The 22,304-nt window shown below is 40.0% G+C and overlaps 1 protein-coding gene across 2 annotated transcripts in view; it reads left to right on the top strand.

Moving 5' to 3' along the window:
• The window catches only part of RFX2 (regulatory factor X2), a 75,703-nt gene that overhangs the window by 47,882 nt on the left and 5,517 nt on the right, over positions 1–22,304 (top strand). For both annotated transcript variants that reach the window (XM_089669999.1, XM_089670001.1), the window contains 11 exons: positions 383–564; positions 3,336–3,455; positions 4,235–4,347; positions 4,466–4,584; positions 6,171–6,280; positions 10,947–11,098; positions 14,374–14,471; positions 14,589–14,738; positions 15,130–15,338; positions 20,313–20,466; positions 20,560–20,602. In XM_089669999.1, coding sequence (XP_089526125.1) covers positions 383–564; positions 3,336–3,455; positions 4,235–4,347; positions 4,466–4,584; positions 6,171–6,280; positions 10,947–11,098; positions 14,374–14,471; positions 14,589–14,738; positions 15,130–15,338; positions 20,313–20,466; positions 20,560–20,602 — 1,450 coding nt within the window. The remainder of the gene's footprint in view (positions 1–382; positions 565–3,335; positions 3,456–4,234; positions 4,348–4,465; positions 4,585–6,170; positions 6,281–10,946; positions 11,099–14,373; positions 14,472–14,588; positions 14,739–15,129; positions 15,339–20,312; positions 20,467–20,559; positions 20,603–22,304) is intronic.

Here is a 22,304-nt window from a genome sequence, read left to right as displayed (position 1 = left end):
CCCTTCAACCCAAAAAACTAAACTTCTGCTTTAAGTGGAACTAAACCATCCTATCCTTTACAGCTAAGAAAGTTGCCATTTTAGGCTTTGTTTTCATCTGCACTTGCCATGGTTCTGCACATGTGATCCGTTATGACAAATGCCATTTGATGGCTTTAGAGTTTGGTTGAGAGCACAAGCACACATGGCAGTTATCATTAACGGCATGCCTTGAATGTAACCATTTCTGGAAACCATTAAATCGACTGGTTTAGTTTTGCTGTGTTACTGCAAATCCGTGATTTGAGACAATGGTCTATGTTGGTAAGGATACAGATTTGTTGTGTGATACAAGCCTATCACTTTTTCTGTTTATTTAATTTTCTGCCTATTCTTTCTTCAGCTTCAGTGGCTGTTGGATAACTATGAAACAGCAGACGGTGTTAGCCTTCCCAGAAGTTCATTGTACAACCATTACTTACGGCATTGCCAGGAGCACAAGCTGGATCCAGTTAATGCAGCTTCATTTGGTAAACTAATACGCTCGGTGTTTATGGGACTGCGGACAAGACGTCTTGGCACCAGGTTAGCATATTGTAACTGGATAAGAGAAGCTTTGCACCTTTCCCCAGTGCTGATATATACCACTTTATGGTGAATTGTAAGTAATTCATTTCTGTATGGGCAAAATGTACGGAGGCTGACTTTTTTGTTTATGTTCTATTTGAAATTCTGTTTCTCCAGGTCACTCGATGTAAATTTTGCTGTTGTTCTGGAAGAAAATAAATTGGAGGGTTAGCAATGCCAGCTCTCCTATTTCTTACACTACAGGTGTGCTGGTAAAGTGGGCTTATCTGTTGGCTGGATTTGTACTGCTTTTGATTAAAGTTTATGGTCTAGGGCAGGGGTCTCCAAACTTTCTAAACAAAGGACCAGATTACTGCCATTCAGACTTTAGGGGGGGGGGGCGAACTGTAGCCAGTGGGAGTAGAAAATGTCCTGAGTTACAGGAATTAAAAAATGCCTCAGGCTTGGTTGTCAGTGGGAATAAGAAAATTTCATAATGCCTGTGGTCAGTAAGAGGGGTAATAGTGCCTCATTATTGGAATTGTTGGGAGGAATAGTGCCCCAGCATTGGTGTCAGTGGTTGGAGTAGTACCCCATCACTAGTGTCAATGGGAAGAATAGTGTCCCATGGTTTGGGTCAGTGGAAGAAATGGTGCCCCATCATTGAGGTTAATGGAGGAAATGGTGCCTCATAATTGTTGTCAGTGGAAGAAATAGTGCCTGTATCAGTGTGAGGAATGGTGCCCCAAGGGCTGGATAAAGGCAAGCAGAGGGTCGATCTGTCCTGCAGACTGCAGTTTGGAGATCACTGGTCTAAGGTAAACAATCCTGCTAGCAAAGAAGTTAATATTTTAGTTAGCTGTGTACTATAGGCTAATCCATGGTGTGGATGATTTTGACACACCAACAATTTGTTTAGTGGATAAACACTCACCGGCCTATTTATTATGTACACCTTGCTTGTTCTGGGTTGGACCCCCTTTTGCCTTCAGAAATGCCTTCATTCTTCATGGCATAGATTCAACAAGGTGTTGGAAACATTCCTCAGAGATTTTGGTCCATATTGACATGATCGCATCATGCAGTTGCTGCAGATTTATCAGCTGTGCATGATGCAAAGCTCCCGTTCCACCACATCCCAAAGGTTCTCTATTGGATTGAGATCTGGTGACCATTGGAGAACTCATTGTCCTGTTCAGGAAACCAGTTTGAGATTATTTGAGCTTTGGGACATGGTGCATTATCCTGCTTAAAATAGCTATCAGAAGATGGGCACACTGTTGTCATAAAGGGATAGACATAGTCAGCAACCTGAACTGTTGATACAAGGCAGGATGGATCCATGCTTTCATGTTGTTTATGCCAAACTCAGACCCTGCCATCTGAATGTCGCAGTCAAAATCGAGACTCCTCAGACCAGGCAACTTTTTTCCAATTTTCTATTGTCCAATTTTGGTGAACCTGTGAGAATGGTAGCCTCCATTTCCTGTTCTTAGCTGACAGGAGTGACACTCGGTATGGTCTTTTGCTGCTGTTGCCCATCTGCTTCAAGGTTCGGCGTGTTGTGTGTTCAGAGATGGTATTCTGCATACCTTGGTTGTAATGAGTGGTTATTTGAGTTACTGTTGCCTTTCTATCATCTCGAACCAGTCTGCCCATTCTCCTCTGACATCAACCAGGCATTTTCGTCCACACACTGGAAAATATCTCTTTTTCTAATCATTCTCTGCAAACCCTAGAGATGGTTGTGTGTGAAAATCCCAGTAGATCCACAGTTTTTGAAATATTCAGACCAGCCCATCTGGTACCAAAAACCATGCCACATTCCAAGTCACTTAAATCTCCTTTCCCATTCTGATGCTTGGTTTGAACTTCAGCAAGTTGTCTTCACCACGTCTAGATGCTTAAATGCATTTAGTTGCTGCCATGTAATTGGCTGATTTAGACATTGGTGTTACAAAGCAATTGAACAGGTGTACCTAATAAACACCGGTGAGTGTACAATGTCCAGCCATCATTTTCTAAAACCAATGGAAGATGCAATGCATTGCAGAGCCTTAGCACACGAGACACTGATGGCATTTGAATCTGTTTGGTATATGTAGCATTGATTTTATTGTTTGATAACGAGGTTGGAAGATCAGTTACATAGATTATTGTTCTTCACTCAGGAGAAGAGGCGTATAACAGTAGGTATAATTACAGTGTACAAATATATAAAATGACGCCAGTAACTGTAATAAACGGTTTACTAAAAGCTTTTGTTTTCTCTTCTCACAATGAAACGCTAGTAAATTAAACTCCATGAGTCTACCTGCTCAAAGGCAGATGGGCTGTTCACTTTACAAACGAAGCTGCACTTGCAAGGGATTTTTCCCCAGAGCTTAGAAAATGTGATGGAATTTTACTTTGCAAAGCATACCCAATCACATGCAAGGAGTAGCATAAAAAAACGCATATTTGTTTGTACGTGATTGAATGATGGAAAGCAGCAGAAGTTTATGTTATTAACTAAGCTTATGCTTGGGGAAATTCCCTTGCGAAGTGCAACATCCCTTTTGCCTTTGTTGTTGCCGTAGCTATTACTTGCAGCATTCTTACTACTCCCAAAAATTTGAATACATCAACAAAACTTTTAAGGAAAAAGCATGTAAAATGTAAAAATCAAATACAAAATTGCATAAATGATGTACTCGCTGAAATCGCATTGTATTTTTCCTTTAACCTCAAATTGCTGTCATGTTACATCTATTTATTAACCTAAACAATTTTCTTATTTTGTGTGACAGGGGTAACTCTAAATACCACTATTATGGCATCCGGTTGAAACCTGATTCCCCACTTAACAGACTTCAAGAAGATATGCAGTATATGGCAATGAGACAGCAGCCAATCCATCAGAAACAAAGGTTTGCAAGCGCTTTAGTGTTAACTGTTCAGAAATAAAGTTTTTATTGTTGAAATACAGCTTTTCTAATAGAGGCTGTGTGTATATTTTTTGGAACTTTTATAGATAGAATGCCCAAATTATTTCTCATTAATCTCTCGGCTAGAATGGTCAGGGTGTTTCATGGCTATACTTTCTCTAAGGCCTCATTCACACTGTGCAATGAACACACACTGGTAATTCCATTGTTAGGATCTGTGGATACATGCAGCTAGAATGAGAGGTGTGTGCAAAAGAGCTATGGTTATGGACAGATAGACATGGCTGGATGCAGGCTGACTTTGTCCGGCCGTGATCATCTGTCCCTAACAGTAGGTAATCTCTGGATTTGCAAACAGTCGTAGATAGATTCAGCCACCATCAGCCTGTCATTGCATTGTATACGTAGCTCTTTGCATACATGTGTCATTCCAGCTGTGGGAATCCACAGATTTTTGCCACTGAGTTTCAGTGTGTGCTAATTGCACACTTGACGAAACCACACCTTTTTGTATTTGATTGCTTTAGACTTCTCCCATATAAGTAGGATTTTTTTTTCTTATGCTGGAGCCCAATATTTGTGCCACAGTGCCAGGATCAGAAATCTACTTGAAAACCGTGGATTTCCGAGCAGGCAGCTGTTCAATTATATAAAGTGAGATTTTATTGTTTTGCAAAGGTGATAAACCTTTGTGATGGAGTTTTGCTACTTGGGTTATAAATAAAAAAAAAATAAATAGCTTATCTGTTTACAATCCTCAGATACAGACCTACACACAAGACAGATGGCATGATGGATAGCTCGATCAGCAGCCAGCACACCTCTCCAGAGCAGTCCGTTGCTGCTCAGAGCCAGCACCACCAGCAATTCATAGGTAGCGTGCACATATGCAAGTGTGGACCCTTGACTAAATATAAATGGTAGATGAATGAGGAAAAATACACTAATATTTACATCATTTTATTTCCTTATTTTGTATTACATTTGTATAGATACCTCCCATGTGTTCCCAGACTTTCCTGATCCAGATCTGGGTGGTGTGATGCTACCCGATGGCATTACTATGTCTGATGTAAAGAATTTGCAGCTTATGTACCGAAGACACTGTGAAGTGAGTAACACAGTCCTATTCATTGCATACTTAGATCTATGGTATAATTTATCAGCTGTTTCTTAAACTGAGTCCTGCTGGATCCATATTGGTTTGCGAATGTGTTTTATTAGGTCACCATTTGACTGTGCAGTCAAGTGAGAAATCAGTGGCAAGTGATATATCACACTGACTGATAGCACAGACACACATAGGGGAACTAACTAGAAGGTTGGGGGGGGGGGGGGTTTAAATACATCAGGTGTGAGCTCTGCTATACAGGGACGCAAGGGGCACATACATAGTCAGATTCACTGCTTGAAGGACTATACTTGGATAGAAACCAATACAAGTCTTTTTAAATGTTTTTTGTATTAACAGTCATCCTCATTTTTTCTTTGCATGGCTTGATGACATTTTGGTAATGATTCTCTTCTTGGGTCCCAGTACAGTAACTTGGCTTGCAAATCCATGAACCTAGCATTTGTGTCTGTATAGAGTGTTTGATGGTCAGATTGTTTACCTATCAAAGCCTAGTCTTGTATCTGTGGCTAACTTCTGGATTATGAATAGTTTATTACTGTACTTTGAAAATCTACCGTATCTTACGATTTGGGCAGTTGTAAATCACTTCTACGCTATGGGAAATATACTTCCGAGTTCAGAGCTCAAAAACGACAGTTGCTATGACCAGGGAGGAAGTTTAAGTACAGTCTATGCTAAATCGGCTTCATCAGGGTGAGAGGTGACATTAAGGATGATGTCTCCTTAGAGAACCTTTCATGTGTCCACTATGCTATCACATATGGGGTGTATCACCCCCCCCCCCCCTTGTGATGGCAATAAAGCTGACTAAAGAGTTTTTAAAAAGTTAAAATAAAAATACAACACCCGAAAAAGGTTAAAATCCTGCACTGGTGCATACATGACTTTATGAACACAAATATATAAAAATGACAGTTGTGTACCACTGCACACACAAGTGAAAGCATTAATTGCAGGGCCATAATTCACTGTTAACTTGAAATTGAGTTGTGAAGGCCTTTTAAATAGTTGCCTATGGACAATTTTGAGTACCATGGTTTTTAGCCATATGATGGGGTCTATGCAATTTTGAGGTTTTACATATTTGGTATCCATTAACCCAGTGCAACCTCATCTTTTTATATTTGTTTAAATTGTGTATTGTATTTTTAGATTAGTATTTACTGTAAATATAGATTAGATAAACAGTAGCACAATTGTCATGTGACAATGGCAACTTCAACTATTTTATGCCACATGGTCAGAAGTTTTTTGGTGGGTTTTAGGTACTCTTCAGATCTAAAATGTGGATTTAAATGTGTGCAAAAAATTGGAAGAAGAAATCGCTCAAGCAGTAAAAGGTTTAAATACTTTTGACAGTATTAGGGGAAATATGTTCTCAGTAGTCCTTACCATTACACCACCTTAAAGGTAGCTTTAGTCAGTAAAATGATTTTCTCCTACAGGTATTGTCCTCCAGACAATTGTGTGTGCAAATCAAAGCAGGAGGTAAAAATAATTAGGGTATTTATTCTGTTATCCAGGAAACAGTGACACTACCTTATATTTTGTTAAACTTACAGGCAACTGTAGATGTGGTGATGAATCTGCAGTTCCAATATATTGAAAAATTGTGGCTGGCTTTCTGGAACTCGAAACCGTCTTCTCCGGATGGCTCAGCAGCATTGTCGAGGTGAGAGAGACGCTTCAAATGATTATCAGCAGAGTAGCATTTTTGTTAAAGTGTTTTTTTGTTTTGTTGTGTGTTAGATGTAGAGATTTACCCCCCTATCCTGTTATGATGACTCGTGCCACTGGGGCTGAAAGGGAGAGGAAATCTCTCAAAACAAATCACACAAATGATACATCTGTATTAACACAAAAAGCACCACAGACAGACAATGATATATAGTATCCTACACCCTTAAAATCAAGCATAAGCAATAGTCTGCACTCAGTTTCTTAATATTGACTATCAAAAATGGTGCAACCCCTCCAACAGTAAGCCCTACAGCAATCTTTAGCATTCACCTTTATCATCCTGCATGCTAAAAATGTTTATATCTATCTATCTATCCATCTATCAGTAATATAGGTGGAGTGCACAACGATGATCAATCACAGTGCATAGCAATCGGGCCCTTCCAAAGGCCATATATGGAAAAGAAGAAAATTGGATTGCTGCACATAAAAAAAACTTTTTATTCTTGAAAAATCACCATACAAAAGGGTGATCCGAAAGAATGGTCAAAGCCATACATCATAGTGTTCAACAAACAGTTTCGGTGTATTATGTTAACTCCCTTCTTCAGATCAGAACACATATTGAAATGCAAAATGCTACTTAGATCAATATATACATACATCATAATAGGAATCAATTATATAATTAACCACAAATTGAATGCACATCAGATGAACATCTTCTAATAAAGGTGGTGGTTTAAGAGTGAAAATTCTATCAGGAAGAAACGTCCCCATATTAAAGATGTGGAATGTAGACATAAATACCCATTATAAAAATCACATATATATTTTAAGGAAAAAACAGAAAGAAATGAAAAAAGTACATATGCACACGCACACATACGAAAGCCAAAAAAAAATAATAAACCACAAGAATTCTTTTAAAGAAATAAATACAGATCAAAATCCAAATTTAACCCTTTAGGGGTTAATGTATCCAAATGATGGATCCATTGAACCTCCCGTTGTCTAAGTTGCAATTCTCTGTTACCTCCACATTTATGTCTAGGAATTCCATCAATGACCATAAATCTAAGTTGAGAAACCGGATGCCTTTTCTACAAAATGTGTCACTAGCGGTAATATGTCTATGAGCACAACTGAAATTTCTTTTTTGGATACTCTTTTGAGAACATGTAATGAACATATTGTTAGTGATTTATACATCAAGCCTACAGATCGTAACCAGTTGTTGTTTTCTAATTTTCATCCCCCTGGGGTTTTTAAATCTATACCCCGTAGCCAATTAACTCGTATTTCTAGGATTGTCAGTGACCCACAGGTTAGGGAGATTAGACTCAACAAGATGGAAGGCAGGCTCTGTGTACGGGGTTATCCCACTGATACAATTAAAAAAGAAAGGGATACCTTGTCTCAACAGAAAAATAGATGGTTTAATTCCCACAGACTGCCTTTCATCTCTCAGTTTCATCCCTACTCAAATCTGGTTTTAAATATAATTAAAAAAACATTGGTCAATTTTGAGTACTAATTATCCCCCTATACCAGAATTTAATCTTCCTCCATTACCACCTTATCGCCGGGGAAGGACATTACATAATAGGTTAGTAGGATCAGATCAATATAATCCACCTTTATTTCTTTTAACCTTTTTGGGTCCTCGTAACTTTGGCTCTTATCCGTGCCTCAGTTGTATACAATGTAACAATATGATAAGGTGAAAATCTTTCTCTCCTCATTTAGGTTACAAGATGAAATCGAACACTATACCTGTCAGTCATCATTTGTGGTTTATATGATAAAATGTCCATGTGGTTTGTTATATATTAGCAAGACTACCCAAAAGGTAAAGGAAAGAATAGCTAGACATAAATAGCCTATTAGAGATAAACTCACTAAGTTACCGCTAGCGAGACCTTTTGTAGACAAGGGTCATACGGTTTCTCAACTTAGATTTATGGCCATTGATGGAATTCCTAGAAATAGACTTTGGGGTAACAGAGTATTGCAACTTAGACAAAGGGAGGTTCAATGGATCCATCGTTTGGATACTTTAACCCCTAAAGGGTTAAATTCGGATTTTGATCTGTATTTATTTCTTTAAAATAATTATTTTGTGGTTTATTATTTTTTACTTTTTGGCGTGTGTGTGTGTACATATGTACTTTTTTCATTTCTTCCTGTTTTTTCTTTAACCGCCTCCCGCCCGCCATATAGTACAATGACGGGAGCAAGGCGGTTCTCTCGTTCTGGGAGGATGTCATATGACGTCCTCCCATCCTCACCGTTCATGCGCGGCTCCGGGAGCGCGTGGCGATCGGTGGTGCGCTGTGTCCCTAGGACACAGCGGATCACCGTTCAACGGAAAGAGCCGAATATGTCGGCTCGGTCATGTGATCAGCTGTGTCCAATCACAGCTGATCGCATGTAAATAGGTAAATGCCGGTTATCGGCATTTCTCTCCTCACGAGCTGTCCCGCTGACAGCTCGAGAGGAGAGGGGAGCTGGTAATCGGCATCCCTCAGAGGGGACATGTACACTGATCATCAGGGCACTGATGATCAGTGTGCCCTGAGGATCTGTGTAGCCCCAGCAGTGCCACCTATCAGTGTCCATCAGTGCCAGCTGTCAGTGCTCATCCATTCCACCTGCCAGTGCCCATCAGTGCCACATCATTGCCACATATCAGTGCCTACCAGTGCACATCAATGCCACATATCAGTGCACATCTGAGCTGCCTTTCAGTTTCACCCATCAATGCCAGTCAGTGCTGCCAATCAGTGCCGCCTATCAGTGCCCGTCAGTGCCGCCTATCAGTGCCATATGAGTGCTGCCTTTCAGTGCCCATCAGTGATGCCTGTCAATGCCCATCAGTGCCACTTATCAGTGTCCATCAGTGCAGCCTATCAGTGCCCATCACTGCAGCCTCATTAGCGCACATCAGTGAAGGAGAAAAATCACTTATTTACAAAATTTTATAAGTAAAACTAAAAAAAAAAGTTTTTTTTTCACAATTTTCAGTGGTTTTTGGTTTGTTTAAGAAAAAATGAAAAACCCAGAGGTGATTAAATACCACCAAAATAAAGCTCTATCTGTCATAAAAAAATGATAAAAATTTCATATGGGTACAGTGTAGCATGACCGCAGAATTGTCATTCAAAGTGCAACAGCGCTGAAAGCTGGAAATTGGTCTGGGCAAGAAGGGGGTATAAGTGCCCTGTAGGCTAGTGGTTAATATATATATATATATATATATATATATATATATATATATATTGTGCTTTTTATAATGGGTATTTATGTCTTATGTCACATCTTTAATATGGGGACGTTTCTTCCTGACAGAATTTCTACTTTTCAACCACCACTTTTATTAGAAGATGTTCATCTGATGTGCATTCAATTTGTGGTTAATTATATAATTGATTCCAATTATGATGTATGTATATATTGATCTAAGTAGGATTTTGTATTTCAATATGTGTTCTGATCTGAAGAAGGGCATTAACAGAATAGCCCAAAACTGTTTGTTGAACACTATGATGTATGGCTTTGTCCATTCTTTTGGATCACCCTTTTGTATGGTGATTTTTCATAGCTCGATTTAATCCTAGTTTGAATTTTCCTTTAACCAGTTTTTATTGATGGCTGTTTCCTCTGTGTCCCGCAATGTACTTAAAATTAGATTTTTTTATACTGATCGTAAAATCTTTCTCTTCTTTTTCATACCCTCGTATATGGATTTTTCTTTAGCATATCCAGGGGCGGACTGACAACTCATGGGGCCCCCGGGCAATAGGGGATCATGGGGCCCCTGTGTCCTTGCCCAAACTCAAAAAAAGCCTATGAAAAAGGTACCAGGGGCATCTCATGGGGCCCCCTACTGACCCTGGGCCCTCGGGCAGTGCCCGAGTTTCCAAATGGTCAGTCCGCCCCTGAGCATATCATGCTAAAAAACAATCTGATGCCAGGGAAGCATCTTCTGGCACTTTCGATTAAGTGGTGCACTGAAATGAAAATTCTGGATCGAAACCGAAAATTCAGGATGCACTTGGTCGAAAACTGAAATGGACAGTTTTTTTAAAAAAATATATATTTTTTTGTATATAATTGTGTTCTATTTGACTTTAATAAAGTGTCATGACTTTAAATCAATATGAATTTTAAAAATTCAATCCATTAACAGAAATAACTTTTTTATTGAGCGCAACACACAAGTTGGACAGAAAATGAAATGTATAACAAAACCTTCCTTTTTTTTTTTTCCCCTTTCTTTCTGTGGCAAAACCCCGATTTTAACCCTCTTTTTGTTTTCCTTTCTTTCTATTGGCAAAACGCTGATAACCCTCTTTTGGCTGATAATTTTCGGTGGCCAATATATTTGTGCATCACTATCAATGTTTTTCCCGAAAAATCATTAAGCGTTTTACAGAATTTTGCAGTAAAGCATTGGTCAGAAGTTGGGCAACAGCCGGTTACAAGAACATCAATTAATGGTTTTTAATTAGCCAAGTTTGGTTGCTTTTTGCCTGCAAAATGTTATTTCAATAGCTCAATGAGATGCATTGTTATCTTGGTTTTGCTGCTGGTTATTGGAGACCTAACAGATCGCACTGAAAGTTTCTGACTAATACTTATGTCTTATAACACAGCGAGGAGGAGCAGGAAGCAGTCATCCCGAAGGAGAAACTAATGGTTCTGTGTAAATATGAGCCTGTTATGAGGTGGATGAGGGGCTGTGACCACATTCTTTATCAAGCTCTAGTGGAAATTCTAATTCCAGATGTCTTGCGGCCTGTACCAAGTGAGTACAAAGCAAAGATGCACATATTTGAAATGTATATAGCAATTTTTATAGAATAAACTTCAATACACACAAGAGAAAGGGAATGAAAGGGGTGTACATGGAGAAACAAGGTCTCAGCCTTATAGGGGCCAAATACAGTGTAAAGTACCATTTTTATAAGCAATTACTAAGTGACATTTAGTCATGGGTAGGCAGATGGGTATTGTGGCCACAGATCTTGATGGGGTTGAAGAGCCAACTGCATCTGCCTTAAGTGAGTAGGGAAATTTAAGAAATGTTTCCAGCATTTGGTTGATTTTTGATTTGTCACAAATTCTTCTTCTCTCAAAGCATTTACAATAAATAGTGTAAGTGTATTAAAAATGGTAGGGGGAAAGGGAAATTGGAAATGTTGACTGAGATTATCACAAAAAAAAGTTGAGTCAGCTTGCTGGTAAATTTTACTTTAAAAATAGTCTAAAACAATTAAAAATTGCACATCCTTTTTCAAAAACCATGCAGCAATTATGAAGACTGTACTCGGTCTCTTTAATACTGGGTTAAAGAAAATCTCTCTCAAAGGCCCTTGATGCAAACAGTTGTTCTTAACCCCCCCATGCTGCATACTTGCTGCAGAGTAAGGGCTTGTTCACACTTGACTAATTTCTAAGGCCTTCAAAACGCCTCTATAGTGTCAAGCAGGTGTTAATGAGCTTTAAAATATGGGAGTTCTGCGAGCATTAAAAAAGCTATGCGTGGTTATGAGGCGTTTTATAGGCATTTTACAAGCATTACAACCACCGATAATAAACGTAATGGTATTAACGCCTCGCAAATGCCTGCCAGACATTTGAGGAGCATCACCATAGACTTGAATGGGAGGCGTTGAAAGGCTTCAACTCCTCCTGACTGGACATGAGGTTTCAATTTTGACGCATCATGTTTTGCTAATGTGAACAGCACTGTGTGCTGCCCATAGTGTTTATTTATTTCAGGTACTTAGATAGCGCCGTCATTTTACGCAGCGCTTTACATATATATTGTACATTCACATCAGTCCCTAACCCTCAAGGGGTGTACAATCTAAGTTAGTATCATTTCCATAGGCATAAAATTGCCCTAATATGTGTAGGTATGAATGTAAGTTAGGAACCTTAGATTGTATGCTCCTTGAGGGTTGGGGACTGATGTGAATGTACAATATATATGTGTAAAGCGCTGTGTAAATTGACAATGCTATATAAGTACATGAAATAAATAAATACATTTGAGGAGCGTTAAAAAATGCCTGCAAATGCCTGCTTACAAAGCTAGTGCAAACTGAGCCTAAATGTCTTCTAATACAGGTGTTCTGGCAGTTTCCTCCAAAATATAGGAGTTGAGTTACTAAAACTGGAAAGTGCAAATTATGGTGCATCTGTGCATGGTAGCCAATCGGTTTCTAACCTCAGCTTGTTCAATTAAGCCTAGACAGAAAAACTGGAAGCTGATTGGTTTCTATGCAGAGCTGCAGCAGACTTTGCACTCTCCAGTATTCGTAAATCATTCCCCTAGAGTCCTTGTTTAAAATTAAACATCATGGATGTGGATTGCATTATTTTAAGTTTGCCCAGACATATGCACCGCTATATTATCCTATGTAAACTATTTTAATCTGGAGACAGCATGGTGTTACAATAGTGTGTATTAAGGGCCAGTTCACACTACATGCGTTTTCAGTTGCTTTTTTCTGCATCCAAAACGCACAGAAAGTAGGTTATATGGTTGTCAGTGTCCTAGTTCACATTTATTACTTGCAGTTCCGGTTGCAGAAAAAGATGTAGAACATGCTGCATTTTTTTTCTGCATGGAACTGTAATCGAATGCACTGGAACGTACATGTCCCTATTTAAATTGAAGAAATTGGGGCAAAAATTAACTGGAAGGGATAAGGAACAGGCATCCGGAACGCATATGGACTGCTTTTCTATAGTGTGAATACCTTGGACTGTTTATTTTCCAAAAATCAGTCATTTTTAGTACTGTCCTAGCATTTTAGGGCCTCAAGAAATGAGATCCGCCATCAGTACATCAGGACTGATCGATTTTCACATATGTATGCTACAGTTTGTGAACTCTTAACTTTCCCACTGACTAAAGCATACACAGTGATCTTGTTTTTTTTCTTTTTTTGAACAAAGAAATGTAGCAGAATACATTTTGGCCAACATTTATGAAGAAAGATTATTTATTTGAAAATGTTATAACCGAAACAAAAACACTTTTTTTTTTTTTCCTCTTTTCTTTTTCTTTCCCCCAAAAATTTTCGGTATTTTTTATTTATATAGCAAAAACTGGTGGTATTTAATCTCCACTGGGTTTTTCAAACGAAAGCTATATTATGTTTCCAGTATAAGGTGGTTAAACATTTCTTGCTATACACTTCTGCACCATCTCCTCCTTTAGGCTGCTTTCACACTGATCTGTTTTACTTTCACTTTTGCATTAAAAAAGCGGAAGAAAAACGTGTGAGCATGTAATCCTATCAAACTCTTTACAGTGATTTATTGCGGGTCAGCTGTGTTTTTTTTTTTTTAAATCCTGCTTGCTGCATTTTTGGTGTGGTGGAAACACTGCACCAAAAACACACCTCCCCATTAAAATGAATGGAAACTCGGCAAAAACGCACCCACATTGCATTTTTGCTGTGGTTTTTTTGTTCACATGTCCTGTAAAAAAAAAAAATGCACCACAAACATGGTAAAAACTGATCAGTGTGAAAGTAGCCATTCAAATTTTAATGTGCTACTAATTTTCTCCACCAGAGAGCCTCATGACTAGAATGTAAAAGTGCAATCTGTTAGTAGAGGTGAAATTGATACAGAAACTATATTTAGCAGCGAAGAACGTTATTTTGGATTAAACTTTTTTTTTTTTAATAATATCCACTGTAATAAGCAGTCTAAATATAAATCAATCCATTTTTGGGTATTCTGTTTAATACCTTACTATAGCTAACTGGGTGCTGAGGGCTTTGACATCGTTTGTAATTTTGTTCAAGCATATTTTGATGAGTGGCGTTTGGTCTGTATCCTTTTTGTAATTTTGTTTTCCTAAAATCTTGAGATGCTTAAAGCATATATTTAATGGACAAAAATATTTGGACGGATGTTAAAATGCACTTTGCCCACTAACAAAACTTGGGCATTCCACACGAAGTACAGTAGTGGAGCATATCAGCATAGATTTAGAATTGATATAGCATTCTTGCTCTTTGATTAAATGGTTGGGTTGCACTTTTTCTGTCCTATTAGGTACTTTGACCCAGGCAATACGGAATTTTGCAAAGAGTCTGGAAGGATGGCTAACAAATGCCATGACTGATTTTCCCCAGCAAATAGTCCAGGCAAAGGTATATAAAAAATATTTTCATAAAGTAATCTGTTATAGCAGCAACAGTTGCTCAATGCCTTTTTTTTTAATGATCTTCAATGTATATTATATAATTATTTTTTGTTTTATTTTGTAGGTTGGTGTTGTCAGTGCCTTTGCCCAGACCCTTCGTCGATACACCTCATTAAATCATTTGGCACAAGCTGCCCGTGCTGTTTTACAAAATACATCACAAATCAACCAGATGCTTAGTGATCTTAACAGAGTAGATTTTGCAAATGTTCAGGTACATAACTGAACTAATTTATCTTGTATATGATTTTTATCTTTAGATTTCTTGCTGCTTCATCCCTTTTTTGGTTTGAGGGTGTCTAGTGAAAACCTGAAGAGATGGCTCAGTGACATATAGCTCTCAGGTCATCATATGCTCCCTTCTACTTTACTGCATTAACAGCCTGCCAATATACCTTCACTCCTACATATACTGGCTGCCGTCATACCGTCTGCTTGCCTTTCCAGCAAACACTGTACACTGTTAAATCCTCCAGGCTCCTCTCCTGCACATTATGCCTGCTAAAACCCATCTTTTTATTATTGCTTGCTTGGAAGGGTTGTATTCTAATCCTATATTAAAAATGAGTTTGCTTATGTCATTGTTCTGTCTTTGCTGCTAACAGGAACAAGCATCCTGGGTGTGCCAATGCGAGGAAGGCATGGTTCAGAAGCTGGAACAAGACTTCAAGTTAACCCTACAGCAGCAGAGCTCGTTGGACCAGTGGGCAAATTGGTTGGATAATGTAGTCACCCAGGTGCTAAAGCCTTATGAAGGGAGTCCCAGTTTTCCAAAGGCTGCCAGACAATTTCTGTTGAAGTGGTCTTTTTACAGGTTAGAGGATAAAAAATAACATGGTTACCTTTCTCTAAATAAAGTTTTATAGTTTTCTGCATTTAGGTTGACCACATGCAGGGGCCATAGATCATTGGGGTAGGGTTCAGCCTTGAGTACCCAGAGAACAATATTTGGCACGCCTCCCACGACGTGACAAATTGTGGTGTATATACAGTGCCCCCAGCAGGCACATCTGTTTAGTGAACAAATAGTAAACATGGTCTTAGGCTTCAATGTGTGGTTTCTAAAGAGGTCAGTTTGTAAGGCTGTTTACAGAGGTGCGCGTCTTCACATTTAGGGCTGAGCTGCTGGTAATTGGGGTGTCGTAACTGTACAGAGAGAGCTGATTTGCGTCTGTGTGTCCCCAGGCTTTGGTGTTGCTTCCAGGTGGTTTTCCCTGCACAGCTCATCTATCTCCTGGCACACATTCCCTAAGCCTCACCTGGGTTTGTACACAGCACTCTCTGCTGCAATCCTCTCTCTTCACCCAACTTCTCCTGTGCTGCAGGCTGCTTGCTCCCCAGTCCCTGCTAGCACTCTCTGCATGCTCTGCACCCACAATAACTTCTACTTTCCCAAAATGCCTCCCCCTGCATTTTCTCCTTGCCTTTGTGTGGGGCCAAATCAGGCTGCCGATGCAGTGAATCAGTTGTCCTGTCCACTGTCCTATCAGGACCACCATTAGAAATCATGTGGCCCAGTACAGACTTCGGCTAAGCCCCAGTTTTACTGCCCCTTGGTCACCCATCTTAATTCTAAAATACAGCTGTAGGAGGCTACAAGCTGTGGCTTTGACAATTTATGCGTCAAAGCCGTAGAAAATTTGACATGGCACATTGAGCTGACTTCTATACTTGGCCATTCAAGTCAATGGAGCCATGCCACAACTGAGCCAAACACTTTGCTTGTGGTCATCTCTTGAACACCTGACAGCAGCTGCATTGCTGCACTTTGAAAGGTGAACTACTGTGGATCACTTTTCAGAGCTTTGGATAGTGTGAACCTAGCCTGATAACAAAATAATGAACACTGCTCCTGGTTGGATCATCTGCACTCCAGTACCGACATTTAATTGTAAATATAGGAATATAGGCAAAACTTTTTTTAAAATTTTGGATGGCGCAAGAGCGGATTATCACCCTGTCTTTTTTTTTTTTTTTGGCAGTACAAGACACATGCTGTACAGTGTGATCATCAGCATGATACTGATGATCACAGGTGCTGTGGCTGTATCATTCATGGCTGCAGGTAGTACTGCATAGTATACTATACTGTCAAATGTAGTAACGGTAGAGTACTGCACCTTTTGTCTCTAGTACTATACTAGCCCGCTGGATGAAAGAAAAAAAAACCTTTCCTGCCGCCCTATAGCAGAATTACTGCAGGGCTGTGCAAAATCACGTATGATTTGCATTTCTGGATGGGGGGGGGGGGGGGGCATGCTCCACTATTGATGTGGTTCTCAGCTGGGACTCAGCGATCATCAGGTAAAGCTGACAGGGGAAAGACCTGTGTATAAACAACATGCTGCTTTGTATTTCTCTGCACAGCATGTCTCCATAGTAAAACTCTTTGATCGCCCTAGATGTTAACCCCTTCCTGCCCAGTGTCATTAGTACAGTGTCAGTACTTTTTATTAGCACTGATCACGGTATTAGTGTCACTGGGGATGTCAGTGGCAGTTAGTCAGTTCCTCCCCCCCAGTGTCCTATTTATAAAAATAAATAAATAAAATCCTAGTGTATATATTCAGCCATTTGTAAACGCTATAACTTTCACGTAAACCAATTAACCACTTGCCTACCGGGCACTTATACCCCCTTCCTGCCCAGGACAATTTTCAGCTTTCAGCGCTGTCGCACTTTCAATTGCACAGTCATGCAACACTGTACCCATATGAAATTTTTATAATTTTTTTCACACAAATAGAGCTTTCTTTTTGTGGGATTTAAACACCGCTAGGTGTTTTATTTTTTGCACTATAAACAAAAAAAGAGCAAAAAATTTGAAAAAAAAAATGTTTTTCTTTGTTTCTATTATAAAATTTTGCAAACAGGTAATTTTTTTCTCCTTTGCTGATGTGCAATGAAGAGGCTGCGCTGCTGGGCACTGACTGGCAGCACTGCTGGGCACAGGTGGGAGGGACTGCTGGGCACTGATCATCAATGCAGATCTGTTCGCTGACAATTGCTGGTTCTCAGCAGTACTTTCCTCACTCTGTGACAGCGTGAGGAAAGTTCAGCTGATAACCGGCAACTGTATTTACCTGATGATCTGCTGTGTCATTGGACACAGCTGATCACGTGGTAAAATGTCGCTGTGATTGGCCTTTTACCACATCACGAGATCTGCTGTGCCTGTAGGTGATCACGGAGGTTGCTGGGTGCGCGCCCCTGGGGGTGCGTGGGAGGGCGTGTTCTGGGAAGACATAATATGACTCCCTCACAGTACTGGAGAACTTTGCTGTAGCCGTCATTCGGCTATAGCGCAGTTGGCAAGTGGTTAATTTACAAGTACAAGTAGCAGAATACATTTTGGCCTAAATTTATAAAGAAAGTTTGTTTTTTATTTTTTTACTGAACATGTTTTGTAGCAAAACGTTTTTCAGAATTGTCGGTCTTTTTTTGTTTATAGTGCAAAAAAATAAAAACCACTGAGGTGATCAAATACCACCAAAAGAAAGCTCTATTTGTGGGGAAAAAAGGACATAAATTTAATTTATGTGCTGTGTTGCATGACCGCGCAATTGTCAGTTAAAGTAACGCAACGCTGTATCGCAAACATACTGTGAGATTTGACCAGGAAGGTGTAGAGACATGTAGTACTGGGAGGGAGGGGGAGTGAAGTTGGGGGTGAAAGGGAGTGGAGAGCGCTCAGTGAAGAAAGGAGAGGGATTATTTAATACTTTGCAGTCAGTAGCAGACCTCTCACCTCGATCACTGCAGGACCTTCGCGCCGTGCAAACAGTTCTGCAGCTTCTGTTCAGGCTTCTCCCCACATCAGACTTGCTGCATCCCACACCCGACAGGAATGAATTTGGAGGGAAGGACAATGCGCTTTGTGCACCCATTGGCTGAGGAGACAGCAGTACCGCCCCCTGCTGCCTTCTCAGCCAATGGGTAGCTGAAGTTCATCATAAGTGCCTCCCTCCTGACATACAGGGCCTCCCGAGTACTGACCTGCTAAACCGTGTGCGCAAGCCAGGGACAAATTTACTTTTGATCCAGTATCCAACGTCCTGAGCCCTGCCTGTCAACAATGTGGGTGAGACAGATGGTGTTCCACGACAATGTGGCTCCCGCAGCTGCAATGCGGCCGCTCTAGCCTAGCTGCTGTGACATTGACTGATGCACTGGGGGGTAGGGGTTGGACCCCCTGACCCTCCCCTTATCTATGCCCCTGACCATATTAATACATAAATAGATGTATGTAAGAGTGTTCTATACAGAACTGATCTTTAAATGTAAACACGTTCTTCTTGAGGATCAGACTGTGACATTTTTTTTTTTTAATTTTCCTTAAAGGTGCTCTTGCCTTCATGGAAGTGCCATCCCCTTCAGGCTCCCTGCTAGTGGCCTATATTTGTTGTAGTTCTGGTGGGAACTAACTGTTCTGGCTATGTAGATTTAGGCTAGGTTGCGTTTGTGCCGTTTCTGCAGTGCGTTTTTGATGCATTTTGCAGGGGGGGGGGGGGGTTCCATTTTTTTTTCTCTTGTTACTAGGCAGATTAAAATGCAGCAAAAACACAATACATGTTTTTCTGCAGCGTTTCCATTGAAGTCTATAGAACCAAATACGCAACTTTTTGCATCCAAAAAAGTCCCTGACTTGTTCCAAAAAATGCACCGGTTGAAAACGCTCAGATGTGAGCATGTCTCATAGGACATCATGTTAAATGGACTGTACTGCGTTTCTGCAAAATGCAGAACACTGCAGAAAACTCTTAGGTGTGAACCTAGGGTTAAAGATGGCCACATACAGTTTTTGTTTCAGGTTCAATCTAAGATGATCATAATTTATTAACCACTGTGTTAGTTCAATGCATCTCATTGCCTTTCTTATAAGAAAAATATGGAGGCTTCCATTGCTAATCTCTCCTTGTGCAAATGATTGCCTGGCTATCATGCTGTTCCGGTATCTAAGTGAAGTCTGAGTCCCTGACCCATATTCCTAAGTACTTCCCACAGATACCAAAGTCCGACGTCTCCTCCAGATTGTGATTGATTGATGCATGTTTGCTCAGCGTCTTAAAATATATTTCCACTTTTGCAGTCAAATTTGAGAAAACCCCCAGTGTAGGTTTATATTCCTATTCATATACCTAAAAGAAAATTTAAAAAATATATAATTTTTACCCTTTTATAGCAGTTTGTTTGGAGCAGGGTTATACATAGGACACTATAGACAGCTTCTGTGTCTTTGAATAGATGAGTTTACAGGTCGAAAGACAAGCGAGGGGCTGGTTTTACTTTTTTTTTTATTAGTGCATTACCATGCCTGGAAATCTTTCAATTTAAATTAACAAGACTGTCTGTCCTAACATAGGGTTAAAGGTGATAATTCTGTCTGAACTGTGTTGGCAGATTTCATTAACTAGGGCAAATACAAGTTTTCAGGCCCCTCTTAGTCAAGGAGTACTAAGGATTTTTCAGTCCCAGAGTTTCCAAAAAAGCCTCTAAAAAGAAAAGCTGCAATTTGTAAATACTTGTGGAAGTTATTCTATATGACTGAGAACATGTAACATATATAAAGTAGGTGTTATCCCGGTTTGGCTGCAAAAGTGGAAATACACTTTAAAGTGTTGAATCCAGTCAACTAGTCATCATTGGCTGCCCTGCTTTCTCCGGTATCCATTAAAACAGGTCTTCCAATTCTATCTACAGCATAAAGGAAATGTTTGGATGAAGTTCCACTTTAAGTATTCTGTGAACATAACATTCTTCAAACATTCCTAACTTTTCTCTCCTACAGTTCAATGGTTATCCGGGATCTCACCCTGCGCAGTGCTGCCAGTTTTGGATCCTTTCATTTAATCCGACTGCTGTATGATGAGTACATGTTCTACTTAGTAGAGCACAGAGTGGCTCAGGCAACAGGAGAGACACCCATTGCAGTGATGGGCGAGGTGAGTTCACAGATTTTCAAATGGTTATCATATTTGCATAGAACGTGTCTTTATTTTATATACCAATGCAATTTTTACTTTTATCTTCTGTAGTTCAGTGACCTGTCTACTATGTCTCCAGTAACAATGGATAAAGGTGAGTTGAGGATCAAGTTGAGATTTAAGAGCATCAGGTATATTGTAAAAAAATGTTCAGGTCAAACTGATTTTGTTCCAAAAAAAGTGCAATCTTGAATGTTAACACAGAATAGTGCTGGTGAAAAATAGAGATACTTATCTTGAATGTGAGAACTGTTTTCAGTGCATCAGCACAATACATAAGGACTATAAAATAAGCAATATTTTCCCCTTTAACAAAAGCTTGTACTGAAGAAACTTGGGCGGACCTTGAACTGTCCTTTGTAAAATACTTGTTTCTTGGTTGTTGTGTTGATCTAAATTCAATACTTTTTTGAGTCACTTAGGGTGACCATGCACACTACAATCTGATTGTTTAATCTCCTTTAAATTGACCAAAATTATGCAATAATGAGGACAAATCTAAACCATTCTTTCAATGTGTATCCAGTCATGAAGTTCCAGTTTGTCATATGTGTATCCAGTTTGGTTTATGCCAAACATGCTGTTTTTAAGCTTTAAGCCTTATTCACACGGGTATACCTATGTGTACACCCTTGTAAATGAGTCTTTGCCCGCACAGGTTCGTCCCATTCATGTCTGGTCCCACAGCTGCTGGTCCCAATTCGAAATCCATGTAGATGCACATCCTTGAACACAAAAGGTGTGCATTCAGTGACATGCACCCGCATGGCCATGAAATTGGGACTCAAGGCTGTGTCTGCAAACACCTGTTTGAAGAGGCTGTGTACATTGGTACGCCTGTGTAAATGAGGCCTTATTCTGATGGCACTAAAGCTCCGCTTTGCTCTAATCCGACTCTAGATTCTTTCTTCTAGCTACATTTAGAGCCCCTCTGTTGCCTGCTGGCGAATGATAGGCTGGATTTTGTGTGGGTTTTAGTTAACAATGGTTTTCTTTTACCATAAAGCAGTGTTTGGTGAAGCACTCAGGCTAAAGTTGTATGTATAGTCTCATCAAGCTTACCGCAGAGGCTTATAGACAACATCAGAGTTGTCTTGATGTAGGGTATGCCATAATACTGACTCATGCAAGTTGGACCCTCTCAATAAATGAAATGTACACAGGTGATCTCCAGTTAGCCAATTGGAGTTGATTTACTAAAACTGGAGAGTGCGAAATCTGGTGGAGCTCTGCATAGAAACCAATCAGCTTCCAGGTTTTATTGTCAAAGCTTAAAGTGGCTCTAAAGGCTCAAGGTTTTTTACCTTCGTGCATTCTATGCATGAAGGTAAAAAAAACCTTCTCTGGGCAGCAGCCCCCCCTAATACTCACCTAAGCCCCCTCTTGATCCAGTGTTGTGCACTGGAGTCTCAGCTATCTCTGGACTCCTCACTGGCTGAGACAGCAGCGGGAGCCATTGGCTCACACTGCTGTCAATCACAGCCAGTGAGCCAATGAGAAGAGAGATGGGATGGGCCGAGCATTCACACACGGAGCCATGGTTGCCTCATAGCAAGCTGCTGCTGTAGGGCCACCCAACAGGAGGGGAGGGGCCAGGAGTGCCAGCGGAGGACCCAACAAGGAGGAACAGGGCTGCTCTGTGCAAGACTACTGCACACAGTAGGTAAGTATAGACATGTTTGTTATTTTAAAAAAAATGTAGTCCTTTTATTATCACTTTTTAATTGAGCAAGCTGAAGATGGGGCTGACTGGCTACCATGCACAGCTGCACCAGATTTTGCACTCTCCAGTTTTA

This window comes from Staurois parvus, unplaced genomic scaffold (assembly GCF_062004578.1).
Source record: "Staurois parvus isolate SC_StPar_1 unplaced genomic scaffold, SC_StPar_1.0 ptg000086l, whole genome shotgun sequence".
NCBI lineage: Eukaryota > Metazoa > Chordata > Amphibia > Anura > Ranidae > Staurois > Staurois parvus.
The sequence above is the reverse complement of the archived record's forward strand: the minus strand, read 5'-3'. Positions and strand labels throughout refer to the sequence as shown.